The sequence below is a fragment of the Rhinopithecus bieti genome, unplaced genomic scaffold (genome assembly GCF_001698545.2).
Source record: "Rhinopithecus bieti isolate Rb0 unplaced genomic scaffold, ASM169854v2 scaffold_15813, whole genome shotgun sequence".
In the NCBI taxonomy this organism is placed as follows: domain Eukaryota; kingdom Metazoa; phylum Chordata; class Mammalia; order Primates; family Cercopithecidae; genus Rhinopithecus; species Rhinopithecus bieti.
In genome coordinates, this window is record NW_016809040.1 from 2,555,962 (window position 1) to 2,571,806 (window position 15,845).

Here is a 15,845-nt window from a genome sequence, read left to right on the forward strand (position 1 = left end):
TCTGCTTCTTTCCAAAGAACCCTTCTGTGCTGTCACTCAACCCAATCCGAGGTCCGGAGTCAGGAGGCACTATGGTAACCATCACCGGGCATTACCTTGGGGCTGGGAGCAGCGTGGCAGTCTACCTGGGCAACCAGACCTGCGAGTTCTATGGGTGAGATGAACTTGAAGGCCCACCAGAAGACTGTACATCTGGGACACATGCTGTACACATGTTACTGTGCATGTTCATTCATAGGCCTGCCCCATCACTTCCATATTATTTGCTACACCTAGACCCAAATACCATACCAGTCACTGTGAGAAATACATGCCACTTGTCAGTTTATATCCCATATATGAAAGGGGCTGGATACTTCTAAAAATAATGAGAAGTGAGGTCCATGAGAACACCAGATGAAGGAGGCTCCTAGGAGCTCCCCAGTCACCGCTAGGATCAAGCATTCATTAAGTCCTCACTATGGTGACTTGAGAAACACAGAGATTGCATAGCCACAGCTCTTAGAAAGCACAGACTTATGTTCAGGGCATCCTCTGTACATAAAAAATTGAACACCTACCATTTGCCAGCACTCCCCTAGCCCTGAAGATATAGAGAATTCTGAAAGAATCCATGGATGAGAACCCAGTTTGCCCAGGATTATCTACTTGATTATCTCCTTCTTAGACTGCATATTCCACAAGGGCAAGGACTGTGCATTCACTCCTATATACAGTAGGTGCTCAGTGAATATTTGTTGACTGCCTGACCAGATTCTAAGCACTGGCTAAATAGTTATATTCTAAAAAATTCCAGAAAAGAGGCGTTCCCCAAAGTCCATGAAACCCTATCCCTGCCCCTCATTTTCTTTTTCTTTCTCTCTTTTTTTTTTTTTTGAGACAGAGTTTTGCTCTTGTTGCCCAGACTGGAGTGCAATGGCGTGATCTCAGCTCACCGCAACCTCCGCCTCCCAGATTCAAGCAATTCTCCTGCCTCAACCTCCCGAGTAGCTGGGATTACAGGCATGCACCACCATGCCTGGCTAATTTTGTATTTTTAAATAGAGATGGGGTTTCTCCATGTTGAGGCTGGTCTCGAACTCCTGACCTCAGGTGATCTGACCGCCTCGGCCTCCGAAAGTGCTGGGATTACAGGCATGAGCCACCGCGCCCGGCAGCCCCTCATTTTCTAACCCCCTTCTCCAATTTGCTACCTCCCTAATCCATTGGGGCACTGATCTACACTGAAGCAGGATGTGTTCCATCGTATAGAATATAAAAGGATGAGAGAACACTTCTGTGGCCGTACCCCCAGACCAAGGAAAGCCCCTTGTCAAGCCGGTGGGCACCTCTTGTTGCCCATGCCTTTCTTCTCAACCCTCCTTCTGTCTCCCTGTCAGGAGGTCAATGAGTGAGATCGTGTGTGTCTCACCTCCATCATCCAATGGCCTTGGCCCAGTCCCTGTTTCTGTGAGTGTCGACCGAGCCCGTGTGGATAACAACCTGCAGTTTGAGTACATAGATGACCCTCGGGTCCAGCGCATCGAGCCAGAGTGGAGCATTGCCAGGTGAGGCAGAAGGTGGGAGGGATGCACCTGGAAGCCACCCAGCATGATCCCTGCAGCCCAAGTCTGGCTCATGAGAGTATTCCCTAAGGTGGAGGTTTACCATGCCAGATTTGAGGGGGTTTTTTACCTAACCCAGCCTCTGCCTGTTTCCAGTGGCCACACGCCCCTGACCATCACAGGCTTCAACCTGGATGTCATTCAGGAGCCAAGGATCCGAGTCAAATTCAACGGCAAAGAATCTGTCAATGTGAGTAACTGTTGGTCCGCCCTAGCCTTTGGTAAACACAGCTCTGTGTTGATGTTTTGCAATGGGATGAGCTCTGGGTTAGGCACTGGAGCCCCTGAATACCCAAGAGGAAAGCTGGCTTAAGATTCTGAGCCTGGAATCATGGTCCAAATACCTGAACATCACAATTTTTTTTTTTAAGACATGGCCTCACCCTGTCACCTAGGCTGGAGTGCAGTGGTGCAACCACAGCTCACTGCAGCCTCAACCTCCTGGGCTCAAGAGATCCTCCCGCCTCAACCTCCTGAGTAGGTGGGACCACAGGTGCCTGCTTGACTAGTTTATTATTATTATTATTTTAGAGACAAGGTCTCTTTTGCCCAGCCTGGTCTCAAACTCCTGGGCTCAAGTGATCCTCCTGCCTTGGCCTCCCAAAGTGCTGGGATTATAGGCATGGGCCACCATATTCAGCCCTACAATGATTTTTATAGTATAATGACAGTACAATTTCTTGTCAGAAGGTGATATAGTGAGTGTATCAAGGTACTGGCTTGTGAGTTTATGATACAGCACAAAAGGACTCCTGTTTTATGACAGGTTGACTTTGAGGTCCGATGAAAACCCATGTTGGGAGTGGTTGGAGAAATTCTGGCTCCAGATTCAGACAAGTCTGGAGGGGAAGCAGGGCTCTGCCATCTATTAGCTGTACAAGCATGGTCAAGTCATTTAACCTCCCGATCCTCCACCCCTCAGCTATGAATGGTGACAAGCAAACCTGCCCCAGCTTCATAACCTGCCAGCCCGTGGCCAGCATGAGGTTGGCAGTTGATAAATGCTAGTCACTGCATCAGATAACTCCACCCCGCTTGCTAAGATGATCAGTTTGGACATTTTATATTAGTCTTCCATGCAGAGCCATGTAATTTTGTAATTTTAAAAGTTGTCTTTATCACAGGGATAGAATGTCTGGTACGTTATAAATTTTTTAATCATTTTTCTAGGCTCCATCTCACTCTTTCAGACAATACTTTTTGAAACATGATTGTGTTCATAATTTTATTATAGCAGATGCTACTATGGCCATTATTTTTTATAGAAATTACTAATATTACTGCTTTGACCTTCAGGGGCTTGACTAGGCTAAGATGGAGATGGAGAAGATGGTGTTGTGTCTCCCGTCTTACCCCTGACACATTTCCAGGGTACTTGAGGCTTCCATAAGAAACATGGAGATACATAAAATGACAGAGTGCTAGAAGGTTAGATATGGAAAGGTCTCGGGGATCATCTGATGCAACCCCTTCATTGTGTAGCAGAGGAAACTAAGGTCAGAAATGTTAAATGACTTGCCCCCAATCATAAAGGTGACTGGTGGAAGAGCCAAGGTGGATTCCAAACATCCAGACTTGTCGTAACTAGGTCACATGAAATGCTGGTGGGCTTGACATTACCATCCTTCCGGAGATGTAGGGGCACTCGTACCACACCTTCGGTATCCACCACGGTCACTCCTTTTTGGGCTAAGTGAGCGCAGGCCTCCTTGTACCAGGTGTAAAACTTGATCCATGGGCAAAAGAGCCTAGGCGCCCATTCCATTTCCAGACTGAAGCTTAGGGTCCCCAGAAGCTCACAGGTAACTCCAGGGTCTAGGGTGAGGTATGGGAACAAGAATGGTAAACTCATACCCAGGAAGGATAAGAAAAAAAAAAAGCAAACAAATTAGATACACGTTTTAAAATATAGGTTTTGTTATTATTCAGGTATGGCAAGACCAGAATATAATTTGTTCTACTCATAGATCAGATCCCAAGAGAAGAGGGCAACCCATGCCCCAGGGGTCACAGGGGGAAGCACCGGGGTTGGTCTGCCTGGAGGTGGAAGGAGAAACCATGGCAAGAGTCTTTATGTGGTTTCTGCAGGAAGGAACAGGCACAGCAGGGTAAGCAAGTTTAGGATCAGCTAGTTTGAGTCATTTTAGCAGGCTCGGGCCCAGGGCTGTCCCTAGATGTTTGGCGCCTGGTCCTGGAATGATTAGGGGATGAGGATAGAATGGAAAGGGGCAGTTGAGCTGTGGGGTCTGGATTGGTTTCTGTATATGAAAGGCAGGCTCACAGGCAAGTTATTTGCTATCTCTAGGATTTTGCCCTGGGAGGGACATTCCCTCCCCAGTCAGCAAGGCCCCAGATGTCAAAGCATCGGCATACAGAAAATAAAAGACATAATTAATACAGTCTAGAGATAATTTTGGAGGTGAGTACGTGACCTCCAAAGGCTTCAGCCTTAGTCCTCAGGAAGCCATCGAAGAGAAGCCTGGGCTGGGAAGCCCCTCTCCTTCCCCACACCTGACACCTGTGGCCGAAGGCTCAGGTCCCAATCCCCCTGCCCCCTCACCAGGACTCATTTACAGCCCTGGGCTGGAATGTTCTAGCGCTTCCTCCAGCCCCATGCACCATGATCTCAATGTTCCAAGGACTTAAGAAGCAGTTCTGCCCTCTGGGGAGCTGGGGGCTCTCAGCTTCAGTGGTGACCTGCCTGGTATCTACAGGCTGGCAGACCTGGAGGAAAGAATGCAGGAATGTAGCTTTCCGTCAACCGGCTCCAGAATGGGAGACTCAGAACCCCTGCCCTGTGCTTCCGCTTTCGGGAATGGTAGGAGAGAGGGAGGCACTTTGCCCTTGAAGCCCTGCCTGGTTGGGTCCCATCTCATCCTCAGCACACCTGGGCCTACCCCTCGCCTTTGGGTTTTGAAGCTGCCCCAGTGGATAGCTAGGAGGGCCAGAGTGAAGCCGCCAAACCCAGAGGAATGTTTGGCAAACAAAGTGCCGATGCAGCATGGGGCAGGAAGTGTACAGAGGCCTCTTGCTTGGGAGTGATTTGCTTATTCATTGAGGAGCCTGGTCTAGGGAAGCTAGACTAGGACCAGCAGAGAGGAAGATGTTGGTAGTGAGGCTTACCAAGGCTCGGTGTCTTCTTGCAGAACCCAGGAATTGGGACCCCCCTGGCTCAGCTGTACCCATTTCACCAAACCCCTCAACCTCCCCATGCCTCATTGCACCCTGCTGGAACATGAAAGGGGCATTAGGTTCATAAGGGGCTGCAGAATTGCACCAGAGAAAGGGCAGGAATGTGTCCTCACTCCCACTACAGCATAAAGGCCACAGTGAACCGTTTTGTTTAAACTCTTAAATTCCCTCTGGAAAGGAAGGGTTAAGACTTGGACTTGAAGCTCTGACATAATCTCTATGCAGTGTCAGCTTTTTTTGCAATTTCACACACAGTCTTGGTTTCTGAACATGAAGCTTGTGTGTGTGTATGTTGGCCAGACGCACAACATGTGTGGACCTGCCAGGACAGCGTGTGCTTAAGCAGTCTGAGTTCTCAGAGATGCCCTGGCTGTTGCTGGGACGCCGCTGCTCCCAAAGCTGAAACCGAGCTGTGCCGTGTGGGAGCCAGGCAGAGAGGGAGTAGGAGTCTGGGTTTTTGTTCCCAAGCCCCACGTGGGCCCTTTAGTGGTTTCTGCAGTCTGACTGCTGTCTTGGGCAGCCCCAGAACCAGACCTCCACAGGAGAGAATGGCACAGCTCATGCTAAGGAGGGACTGGACCAGCCCAGCCACGATTTTAGTTGGCACCAGAGTCCTCCAAGAGAAAAAGGATATCATGAACTCTGTGTCAAAACCAAGCTTCTGTCCCAGTACAGAGTTAGGGAGCCCTTGGTTAGAGAAGAGAGAGAGGTCCTGCATAAAACATTTAAAGAGGGCTGGGCACAGTGGCTCAGGCCTGTAATCCTGGCACTTTGGGAGGCCAAAGCAGGTGGATCACCAGAGGTTAGTAGTTCAGGACCAGCCTGGCAAACATGGTGAAACCCCATCTCTACTAAAAATACAAAAATTAGCTGGGCATGGTGGCACATGCCTGTAATCCCAACTACCCAGGAAACTGAGGCAGGAGAATTGCTGGAACCCGGGAGGCGGAGGCTGCGGTGAATCGAGATTGCACCACTGCATTCCAGCTTGGGTAACAGAGCAAGACTCCATCTCAAAAAACAAAACCAAAAAAAAACCCCAAAAAAACATTTAGAGAGTTGCAGAATCCTATTTTTCATCAGTATTCAATCAACATTAACTGAACACCTACTACATACTGGGCAAAGTGCTCATCTCGTACCACTTCCTGCTCCACACTCTACACACACACACACACACACACACACACACACACACACACTATGCTATTCTGTCCTACTTTTTTCTCAAACATCCCATGCTCCCTTGTCCCCAGGCCTTTTGGTGCTGTTCCCTCTGCCTGGAACTTGTTCCCCTCCCCCTCCCTCTCCTTATCTAGGTAAGTCCTACTCATTCTTCAGATTAAATTTCATTCATTTCTTCCATGGGAAAACTTCCATGAGTCACTCCTACCCTGCTTCAGGCTGTGCACACCCACATGTGTGCATACACACATACACACATACACACACACACACACTCATGCACACACACAGACACTCCTAGAGTAGCTGGTCCTTCCCTACCAAGGCATTTATTTTTCACATCCCTGCATGCATCCAACAGTGCCGTGTGTCCCCCATGCCCGAGGCCCTCTTCCAGGACTAGACCGTAATGCTTGTTTGTCTCCCCTCCAGACTGTGACTATTTCACTCTATAGCCCCACCTCCTAGCACAGCACCAGCACAAACTATAAACTAGATGCCCAAATAGTGTTGGTGAATGAATTAATGAAGAAGCTAAAATGCCCCCCACTCCCCCAAAATTTCACTGCCCGTTCCTGGAGGGCTTTCCCATGGAATGGAGACAAGCAAGTAAACCCAGTGACAGGACACAAAAACAGGGAGAGGGTTGGAGAATGGCTGCGGGCCCCTGGGCTCTGCCAGGCACTCAGTGTGTGAATGCTGTGCTCTGGATCTCTTAGGTGTGTAAAGTCGTGAACACAACCACCCTCACCTGCCTGGCACCCTCTCTGACCACGGACTACCGCCCTGGCCTGGACACTGTAGAACGGCCAGATGAGTTCGGATTTGTCTTTAACAATGTCCAATCCTTGCTGATTTACAACGACACCAAGTTTATCTACTACCCCAACCCGACCTTTGAACTGCTCAGCCCTACTGGAGTCTTGGATCAAAAGCCGGGATCGCCCATCATTCTTAAGGTATGAATGCCCACCAGAGAGGACCGGGGCAGCGACGCCAGAGAGTGCCCCGCACACTCCTGGCCTTTCTTTCTGGCTCTCTTTTCTATGCTATCGAACCTGCAAAGCTGTCTCCTTCCTACAGAAGGAGCTCATGGATAGATATCGACCCCTCAAGTGATATCCAGGCTTCTCAAGAAATACTTTAGAATATTTCTGTTTGTTCTTGTGAGCTTTGGGAACCAGAGGTACTGCAATGAGTTGGGAGTAACTGTTTCCTTTTCCGTCCACTCTGTGGCCACAGGTACCTGCACACACATTTCAAGAGGTCACAGTCCCCGGCACTGTCCATCCAAGTGCTTTGTTGCCGCACTACTTTCATGAAATCCCATGTATCCTCCCCCAAGTCTTCTCTTGTTTAGTGTTTTTTCTCCCCTGTATTTTTCCCACTCTCTTCTTCATTTTGTTCTCTCCTGCCTCTGTTTTCTCTCTTTCTCTCTAGAACATGGCTGTTAGAAGTCCCCTCCACAAAATTTGCCAAGGAGTCATTTCCTGGTTTTGTGCTGCTGCCCTTCCCCTCTCCTTAATCTCTTTTTAAGTAGGCAATTAACTTGTGCATGCATGTGTCAATTATGCCTATAAAGACTGCTATTCTCTACAGGGCAAAAACCTCTGCCCTCCTGCCTCTGGAGGGGCCAAACTCAACTACACTGTGTTCATTGGAGAGACCCCTTGCGCTGTCACTGTATCTGAGACCCAGCTTCTCTGCGAGCCTCCCAACCTCACTGGGCAGCACAAGGTCATGGTGAGTGAGCCCCTCCTCTGTAGTGCCTCCTCCCCGCCTCGTGGTGCATGTGTGATCTGTCCTAAGGAAAGGCTCTCTTCTGCCTCGTTGTCTGACTCACCCCCTCCATATCTCCTCATCTCTGCGTCCTACATCAAAATGGATATAAGCTGAGAACACAAGAAAAGAAAGGCAGATGCCAAGGCAGGAAGTTGCTTTTTATCCAGATCTGCACTGTGTGGTTGTGGTCTGTCATGTCCTTCCTCGCACTGTAAGGATCTGCTGGCATGCCAGGGCTCTACACCTTGTGCATCCGTGTGCGTCTGTGTGTGTACAATGCACAGGTTCACGTGGGCGGGATGGTGTTCTCGCCTGGCTCGGTGAGTGTCATCTCAGACAGCTTGCTGACCCTGCCAGCCATCGTCAGCATCGCGGCCGGCGGCAGCCTCCTCCTCATCATCGTCATCATCGTCCTCATTGCCTACAAGCGCAAGTCTCGAGAAAATGACCTCACTCTCAAGCGGCTGCAAATGCAGATGGACAACCTGGAGTCCCGCGTGGCCCTGGAGTGCAAGGAAGGTTAGTGGAAGCACACCCTCATTTGCTGGGTCCCTCTTTCTCCACCTGCCTTATTGCCCTTCTCCCTGCAGACAACTCCCATCTTTACTCCCATTGTTGCCAGCCATGCCTTTGCATTCCACTTTCACCTCTGTTTTCCCAGAACTTCTTTTGCCCATAGGGCCAGAAATGTCCAATGAAGAATGCCCACTGCATGAGGACCCAGGTCCGACTACATTGTTCTAGTCTCTTCTTCGCCCTGACTCATCCCACAATCTGGCCAACACCTTCTCTCTCTCAGGTCCTCAATGTCCCCACAGTCAGAGCCCCCAGGCTCTATAGCCTCAGACTCTAGATTCCCCACAGGAGTGTCCAGCTCCTATTTTTTGCACACTATCTTCGCAGCACGTGAGAGCAATGGCAGGAAAGGCAGAAGAGCACCTGCCTCATCTGCCCCAGGGTTTGTTTGCCATCAGTGCTGCAGGCTGAGCGCTCTGAAGGCCGCCACTTGCTGGTGTCCTTGGCTGTGGACGTGTGTGGGAGTGCACTTTGTGTTTTCTCCTGTGTACCACGCAACCACAGCCTCGAGGTGACGAGTGTACCTGGAGTCCTCTCAGGCTGAGGACCTGGCAGGCTCTCAGGGTAAACAGCTCAATTAGGAATGAAAACATTTCTCCTTTTGCTGCAAATGTCAAGATCAGAAACAAGCCCTCTGCTGGATGACAGGGAAGAGTTGGGCTGGGAAATAGGACAGGTGGAGCCAAGGCTTTTCCTGGCAAGAGGACTGGTGAGTTTGGGAGAGGAAGGAGCCAGGAAGACAGGTGTGCCACCACCAAGGTGAGGCTTCTAAAGCCCTTCCCGTCCCAAACTCGGCTCTGAGCTAAGCGTCTCATGACCAGGCCTCCCCTAGGCTTTTGCATCTTGATTTATTGTCTTGCTTGGAAAAGGGCAGCACTTTGCCTGTTCTGGTCTTTGCTGGACCCCCTCAGCCATGGTCTCTCACCTGCTTCCAACACCTCCGGAATCTTTACTAAACAGCCCAATCATAATATTCTTTTTTCCTTGTTGTAACTACACTTGTAATATGTAAAGAGAAAATTCAAAATTATAGATAAGTACAGAGGAGAAAATAACATAAAAATCACCCATTTCCCCACCACCTAAAAAAGATAGGCTGGAAGTAGCCCTGCCCTCTGGAGACACACCCCCATAATCCTCAGAGTTTCTACACCCTAGATCCTCCCCTCCTCCTTTGCAAACTTCTTCTCCCTCTTTCTCCTCCCCCGACTGGGGCTTCCCCACGAGCCTGTCTGTGTGCTTATTCTCATAGCTTTTGCTGAGCTCCAGACGGATATCAATGAGCTGACCAGTGACCTGGACCGCTCGGGAATCCCTTACCTGGACTATCGTACCTACGCTATGCGAGTCCTGTTCCCGGGCATCGAGGACCACCCCGTTCTGCGGGAGCTGGAGGTAATGCCTGCCTCCTGGGCCCAGCCACCCAGCAGGGATGCAGGCCCAGTGTATCCTAGGGAATCCAGATGAGACCCAGCAGCACAGAGTAAGATTAACAGTGAAGAGGGGTCAGTAGTTCGTAACAGCATCTCAGCAACAGAGCTATCAGGAAGGTTACAGCCAAGGGGGCACCCGGGCTCACTGGGATGGTTCCAGGGCAAAGCTTATTGTCATTTTTTAATTAATGACTGAAATAATTAACTAAGATACTGCCTCATTCTAAAATGGATTTAAGATGGCTTAAAGAAAGACACAGGATTCTATGAGGTTTGTTTCTTCATTTGTTGGTTTGCTTTACTAAAGAGAATAAATCAGGCAGAGGAGATTAAGGGGAGACTAATAAACTGAGAAGTTTGAGGGGGCATCTCCTATTCTATCCTTGGGAAAATCAGGCAGCCTCCCCTCTGAGAGCTCCGCATGGAGCCCAGCCTCCCCGGCCCAGTGCAAGGTCAGAGCAGACTGTCGACCTCAGAGCCAGCTGTTCCTACATCATCGCAGGTGGGCGGAATAGGGTTGGGGTGGTGATAGGCCTCAAAGATAGGGTCCTACAGCTAGTGTCATTGCCGGCAGGCCCTCAGTGAGACCCTCGGGTAAGAGGCCCCATGCCTGTTCTCTAAGGGCATCGTCTCCACCATGCCCCACCCCAGGTACAAGGAAATGGGCAGCAGCACGTGGAGAAGGCCCTGAAGCTCTTTGCCCAGCTCATCAACAACAAGGTGTTCCTGCTGACCTTCATCCGCACCCTGGAGCTGCAGCGTAGTTTCTCCATGCGCGACCGGGGCAACGTGGCTTCACTCATCATGACCGGCCTGCAGGGCCGCCTGGAGTACGCCACCGATGTCCTCAAGCAACTACTCTCTGACCTCATCGATAAGAACCTGGAGAACAAGAACCACCCCAAGCTACTACTCCGGAGGTCTGGCCCGCAGCAGTGGGTGGAGAGGGTGGCAGGACTCTGAACAGGGACAGAGTACCTCATTATAGCAGGCCCCACAAGCAGCATGAGAAGGCCCATTCCCCACAAGGGGCACCCATTCAGAGCAGCCTGTGTCCTCACGTCTCTGCAGGGCAGAATCTGACTTTCCTTCAGCCCAGGGAGACTACAGAGTCTGAAGTTGCCCAAGTGTGATGGACGAGCTCAGACCTTTCCTCAGATCTCAGCTGGAGTCCCAGCTCTGCCTCCTGCTAGCTCTGTGATTTCTAGCCAGTGTTGTAACCTCTCTGTTGTTTAGTTTCCTCCTAGACAAAATGAGAACAATTCCTATCTCATGGTCTCTTCCTCCCCATGTCTCTAGAGCTGTGCTGTCCAGCACAGCAACCCCTAGCCACAGGTAGCTGCTACAAATTAAAATGAAATAGACTGTAAAATCCAGCTCCTCCATTGCCCTAGCACCTAGCCGCATTCTAAGTGCTTGGTCGCCACATTGCAGCTAGTGGCCACCATATTAGACCACACAGATAGAGAACATTTGCATTATCGCAGGAGGTTCTATTGCGTAGCACTGAGCTCGGGATTTGGACAGCCTGGAAGGCTGTGCCTTTTGAGCTCAGCTTCCTGGATCTGAATCACAGCATCCACTACACATGCCCGCTGCAGTTTTCCTGGCGGGGAGAGGGTTGGAGACCTCAGCATCCCCCGAGCCCAACCTCTCTAGAGGCCGTGGAGAGCCAGGCACAGCTTTGGAGTCCTCTGGGCAGCAGGGGCTGGAGGGTTCCACCTCCATTCACCACCCCTCCTCTTTAGCCTTCCTATAGCAAGGTCTCAGGCTTCCAGACCCCACGTGGGCTGAGGAGGGAGGAAGAATGGCTGTGTTTTATGAGTACTGAGCCCCCATCCTGCCAATCTGAGCATTAGAAACTCTCATTAAGAACTGTTGTATTTAAATTAGAGCTAATCTCAGGCACAATGCAGGGAGAGGGTGCTGGGAGGAGCCAGGGGAGAAAGCTACAATTTTTTCTGCCATTGTCACTCTCTCCCAGGCCCAGATTGCAGAGCAGCCCTGGCAAATGCCTGGGATTTACTGCAACCAGAGGGTATAATTTGCACCACGTGCAGGGAGTTAAAATACCCCTCCGGCATCCCCTTCACTGAGGGTCTGTCACAGTCGCTTTGTTCCTTCCCACATCCCCAGATCTGTAGCCCTGGGACGGGAAGGGGAGGGGGGCCAGTGCTTGCATGAGCAAATCCCCTGTTGGCAAAGCACTTAAGCCTTGCTCTCTACCTGAGGGCTGGGATCCAAGACCCCACATGACAGCAATAATGACAGCTAATGCATAGTGCTTAGCAGGTGCCAGGCACTTTTCTTAGCACTTTACAAATACAAATATTAACTCATTCAACCCTGACAACAACCATCGGGGGTGGATGTTATTACGACTGTCTCCATTTAGAGATGTGACTACAGAAACCAGAGAGGTTAATTGACCTGCCCAAGGTCACACAGCCAGTGTATGGCAGAATCAGGATTTGAACCCAGGAAAGTCTAACCCTGAGTGTTTTTGGAGGGGAAGGGACCAGGCACCTTCCAGATAGGCAAAACAGGGTGCTCATGCATGCAAGAAAGCCCAGAAGGACCGGGAAACTCTCTAGTTATCACCCTAAGACCAGAAGTGAGTTGGGAGAACCGGTTCTTTATAGCCCCATGGGATAGTGAGGTGCCTTTATCCACAGACCTTGTCTCAGATGCAGCCAAAGCAGTTCAGAGCACCATGGACCATCAGGGCTGAAAAGGCCAACCTCTCCATTTTCATAGGAAATTGAGGCCCAGAAAGAAGCCACCCCTACCTCCAGGTCACAGTCTAGTTACTGGGCGAGCTGGGCTGGGACCCAGGTGTCCTGACGCCCCACCCTGCGTTCTCGCATGCTCCACTGTTCTCTTGGGAGACCTCGCGACAAGCCCGGGCCCCACACGGAGACCCCTCTGTGAAGGACTGCCCCTTACCCTGTCTTCCTTCCCCAGGACAGAGTCTGTGGCTGAAAAGATGCTGACCAATTGGTTTGCCTTCCTCCTGCACAAGTTCCTAAAGGTGAGAAAGGGAGTGAGATGGGGCCTAGAGTCCAGGGCAGATGGTGCTACTGCTCAGATCCTGGCCACAGGGCTGCTTGGGGACCCCCTCCCTCAGGAGCAGGAACCTGGACTGGGTGTGCTAAAGCCCCTCCTTCCACTGGCCTCGCCCCGAGAGAGGAAAGGGAAAACGTGCAAACCTGAGGAAGCCATGCCCACACTTCCTGCCCTGCCTGTGCCCACAGGAGTGCGCGGGGGAGCCACTCTTCATGCTATACTGCGCCATCAAGCAGCAGATGGAGAAGGGCCCTATTGACGCCATCACGGGTGAGGCCCGCTACTCCCTGAGTGAGGACAAGCTCATCCGGCAGCAGATCGAGTACAAGACCCTGGTGAGGAAGCCAGAAGCTCCGGGCCCACATGTGTATCTTCTGCTCCTGTCCCTTACTCTGCCTTCTGTCCATAAAAGCAGTCTAGGGGGTCAATAAAGAGGATGGGAGGCTGGTCTGGGGTGAGCCCAAAGGGCAACTACGTGTACCAAGAGCAAGGCAGGCAGGCCCACCCCCCAATCCCATCTCATTTGGTAAGCCCTAAAAAGCACTCCATGCCTAGACAATATTGGGGGAGAAAAAAGTTCATCCATCATTAGGTATTGGGTAATTGGCATTATGAGAAAGATGTATGTTGGTTTCTAACATAGAGGCTTTGGGGAAGTGCACCACTAGTCTCTGATACATCTAGAACCATCTCTGAACACCGAGGGTGCCTCATTCCAGAACTATAGTCTCTCCTAAGCCATCCAGGAGCTAGAAAGTAGAGTCCTGGTGCTTTGAGAATGAAGAAGTGGACACAATGACTCAGGCTGTCATTTGGCAGATGTTACGAAGGTGAGGGAAACTGAGTCACAGACCAGAAAAGTACCCTTATTCCCCCTATAAAGAGAGTGAACTTTGGAAAAAGAAGATTCTGAGGTCCTGACCCTCTCCCTCAAACTACTCCTTCAGCTCCTGTCCTGCTCACCCTCTGTCCCCCACTTGTAGATCCTGAACTGCGTCAACCCTGACAACGAGAACAGCCCAGAGATCCCAGTGAAGGTGTTAAACTGTGACACCATCACACAAGTCAAGGAGAAGATTCTTGATGCCGTGTATAAGAATGTGCCCTATTCCCAGCGGCCGAGGGCGGTGGACATGGACTTGGGTAGGAAGCCTGGACTCAGAGTGTGAGGGCAGGGGTTGAGGGGTGAAAGAAGGGAAGCTGCCCTGCACACAACCCTTGCAGGGGCATGACTGTGTCCTGGCCAGGTGAGGCCCATGTGAAATGCTTCCCGCTTTGGGCACTGCCTGTTCAGATGTGGCTGTCTCTGAGGAGACCCACGTGTTTCCTCTGCTGCCTGGGCCCATGGAGCCCTAGATGTCTCTAGCCTCTGTTATTGGTACCAGCTTGAGGAGGCCAGGTTGCCAGGTCCCTAGAGAAGGTGCAATCGGGAGACACTGGCTCACAGCCCTCATCCCTCTCACGTTGCTCCCTGCACCACCCCCTCCTCCCAGAGTGGCGCCAAGGCCGGATCGCCCGGGTCGTGCTGCAAGATGAGGACATCACCACCAAGATTGAGGGTGACTGGAAGCGGCTCAACACACTGATGCATTATCAGGTGAGAGGGGGTGTCTCTTCCCCTCTTCAACTTCCCAGAATATTCCCTTCCCGCTAAGCCTTGCTCTAAGGCCTCAAAAGTCTAAAAAAGATTTTCCTCTCCCTGCTTTCCTCCTCCTACTGGAGCATAGAACAGGGATTCTTAGCCATGGCTGCTAAGATTGGAATTACTGAGGGAACTGATAAAAAACATGAGTGATGAGACTTCACCCTCAGAAACATATTTAATGGGTCTAGGGTAAGGTCTAGGCATTTCTATTCTGTGTACCTCTACATTTGCAAAAAAAAAAAAAAAAAAACAGCTGTATATTGCAAAGCCCTCCACATGGACAGCTGCCTTAAGGTACCTGGCACTCTCTCGCTTTAGCATCTTACTAATGCAGCCCACACCTCTGACTTACAGTGGAGCAGGGAGTTGGATAGACTTCTCTTGAGGTCTTACATTCTTCCTCTCAGTAGCTGGTTTCCTTAGGAAAATTACCCAGGCTTTCTTTTCTCTCACCTGTAAAATGGGGCTCCTGGTGAACCCTGCCCCGAACAGTTGTATGGAATAGACACAAGATAGAAGGTGAGGTGTTTAGCACACAGGCAGACACATTAAATGAGCAATCAAAAAAAAAAATCCCTGCAAAAGAACACAAGATCAAGGAGGTATCTACTCCGGCGTCTTCTCCCCTCCCGTGGTAACCACTCCCAGCTGGGGGGGGTCTCTGTAAGATTAAGCACAGGTAGACAGGTTGGGATTCAGAAAAAATACTAAAATAGAAACTGGAAATAAGAGACACCAAGGGAAATTAAACCAACCAGAGGAAGCGCCTCAGGCTGCAAGACCCATGGGATCGTCTGATTAATAACATCCTCCCATGTCCCTGTCTCAGAAAGAAAGATTTGCAGAGGGGCTGGCAGGCTGGGCTCTCAGGCACTGAGCTGCCAACCACCAGGCGCTGGAGCTGGCAGGAGCCTCCATGGGCACAGAGGAAGCTAGGGCACAGGGGATCCCCAAAAATGCTCTTCTCCAGGCTCCATCCCCCTGACTCACCTGCACCCCCCATCCTGACACCCCACCTGGACCCCTGCCCAGAGGACATGAGTGTGGTGTAGTGAGAAGAGAAGAGACTTTAGAAGCTGTATTTAACCCCTGCTTCCCCACTCATTGGTGTTGTGACTTTAATCTCTCTGCACCTTGGGCTCCTCATCTATAAAATGGAGATAACAACCCTTACTTGTGAAAGTGTGAGGTGCCCAGGATTGTACTTACAGATAAGGTAGCTGCCATCACTCCCTGTTAATTCTGTACACATACACACATGCCCAACCACCACCACTTCATATGGTGCTTAATGTATCCGGTAGAACAATTGTAATGAACCAATTAAAGTTGAATAAGAAAGTGCAAAAGAAAACAGCATGA

General features: G+C 50.6%; 1 protein-coding gene across 1 annotated transcript in view; it reads left to right on the forward strand.

Moving 5' to 3' along the window:
• The window catches only part of PLXNA2 (plexin A2), a 222,847-nt gene that overhangs the window by 192,352 nt on the left and 14,650 nt on the right, over positions 1–15,845 (forward strand). The window contains exons 15-26 of the mRNA XM_017888311.1: positions 18–154; positions 1,380–1,547; positions 1,701–1,794; positions 6,701–6,940; positions 7,581–7,724; positions 8,048–8,282; positions 9,592–9,734; positions 10,424–10,692; positions 12,737–12,803; positions 13,027–13,173; positions 13,822–13,981; positions 14,332–14,435. Coding sequence (XP_017743800.1) covers positions 18–154; positions 1,380–1,547; positions 1,701–1,794; positions 6,701–6,940; positions 7,581–7,724; positions 8,048–8,282; positions 9,592–9,734; positions 10,424–10,692; positions 12,737–12,803; positions 13,027–13,173; positions 13,822–13,981; positions 14,332–14,435 — 1,908 coding nt within the window. The remainder of the gene's footprint in view (positions 1–17; positions 155–1,379; positions 1,548–1,700; positions 1,795–6,700; positions 6,941–7,580; positions 7,725–8,047; positions 8,283–9,591; positions 9,735–10,423; positions 10,693–12,736; positions 12,804–13,026; positions 13,174–13,821; positions 13,982–14,331; positions 14,436–15,845) is intronic.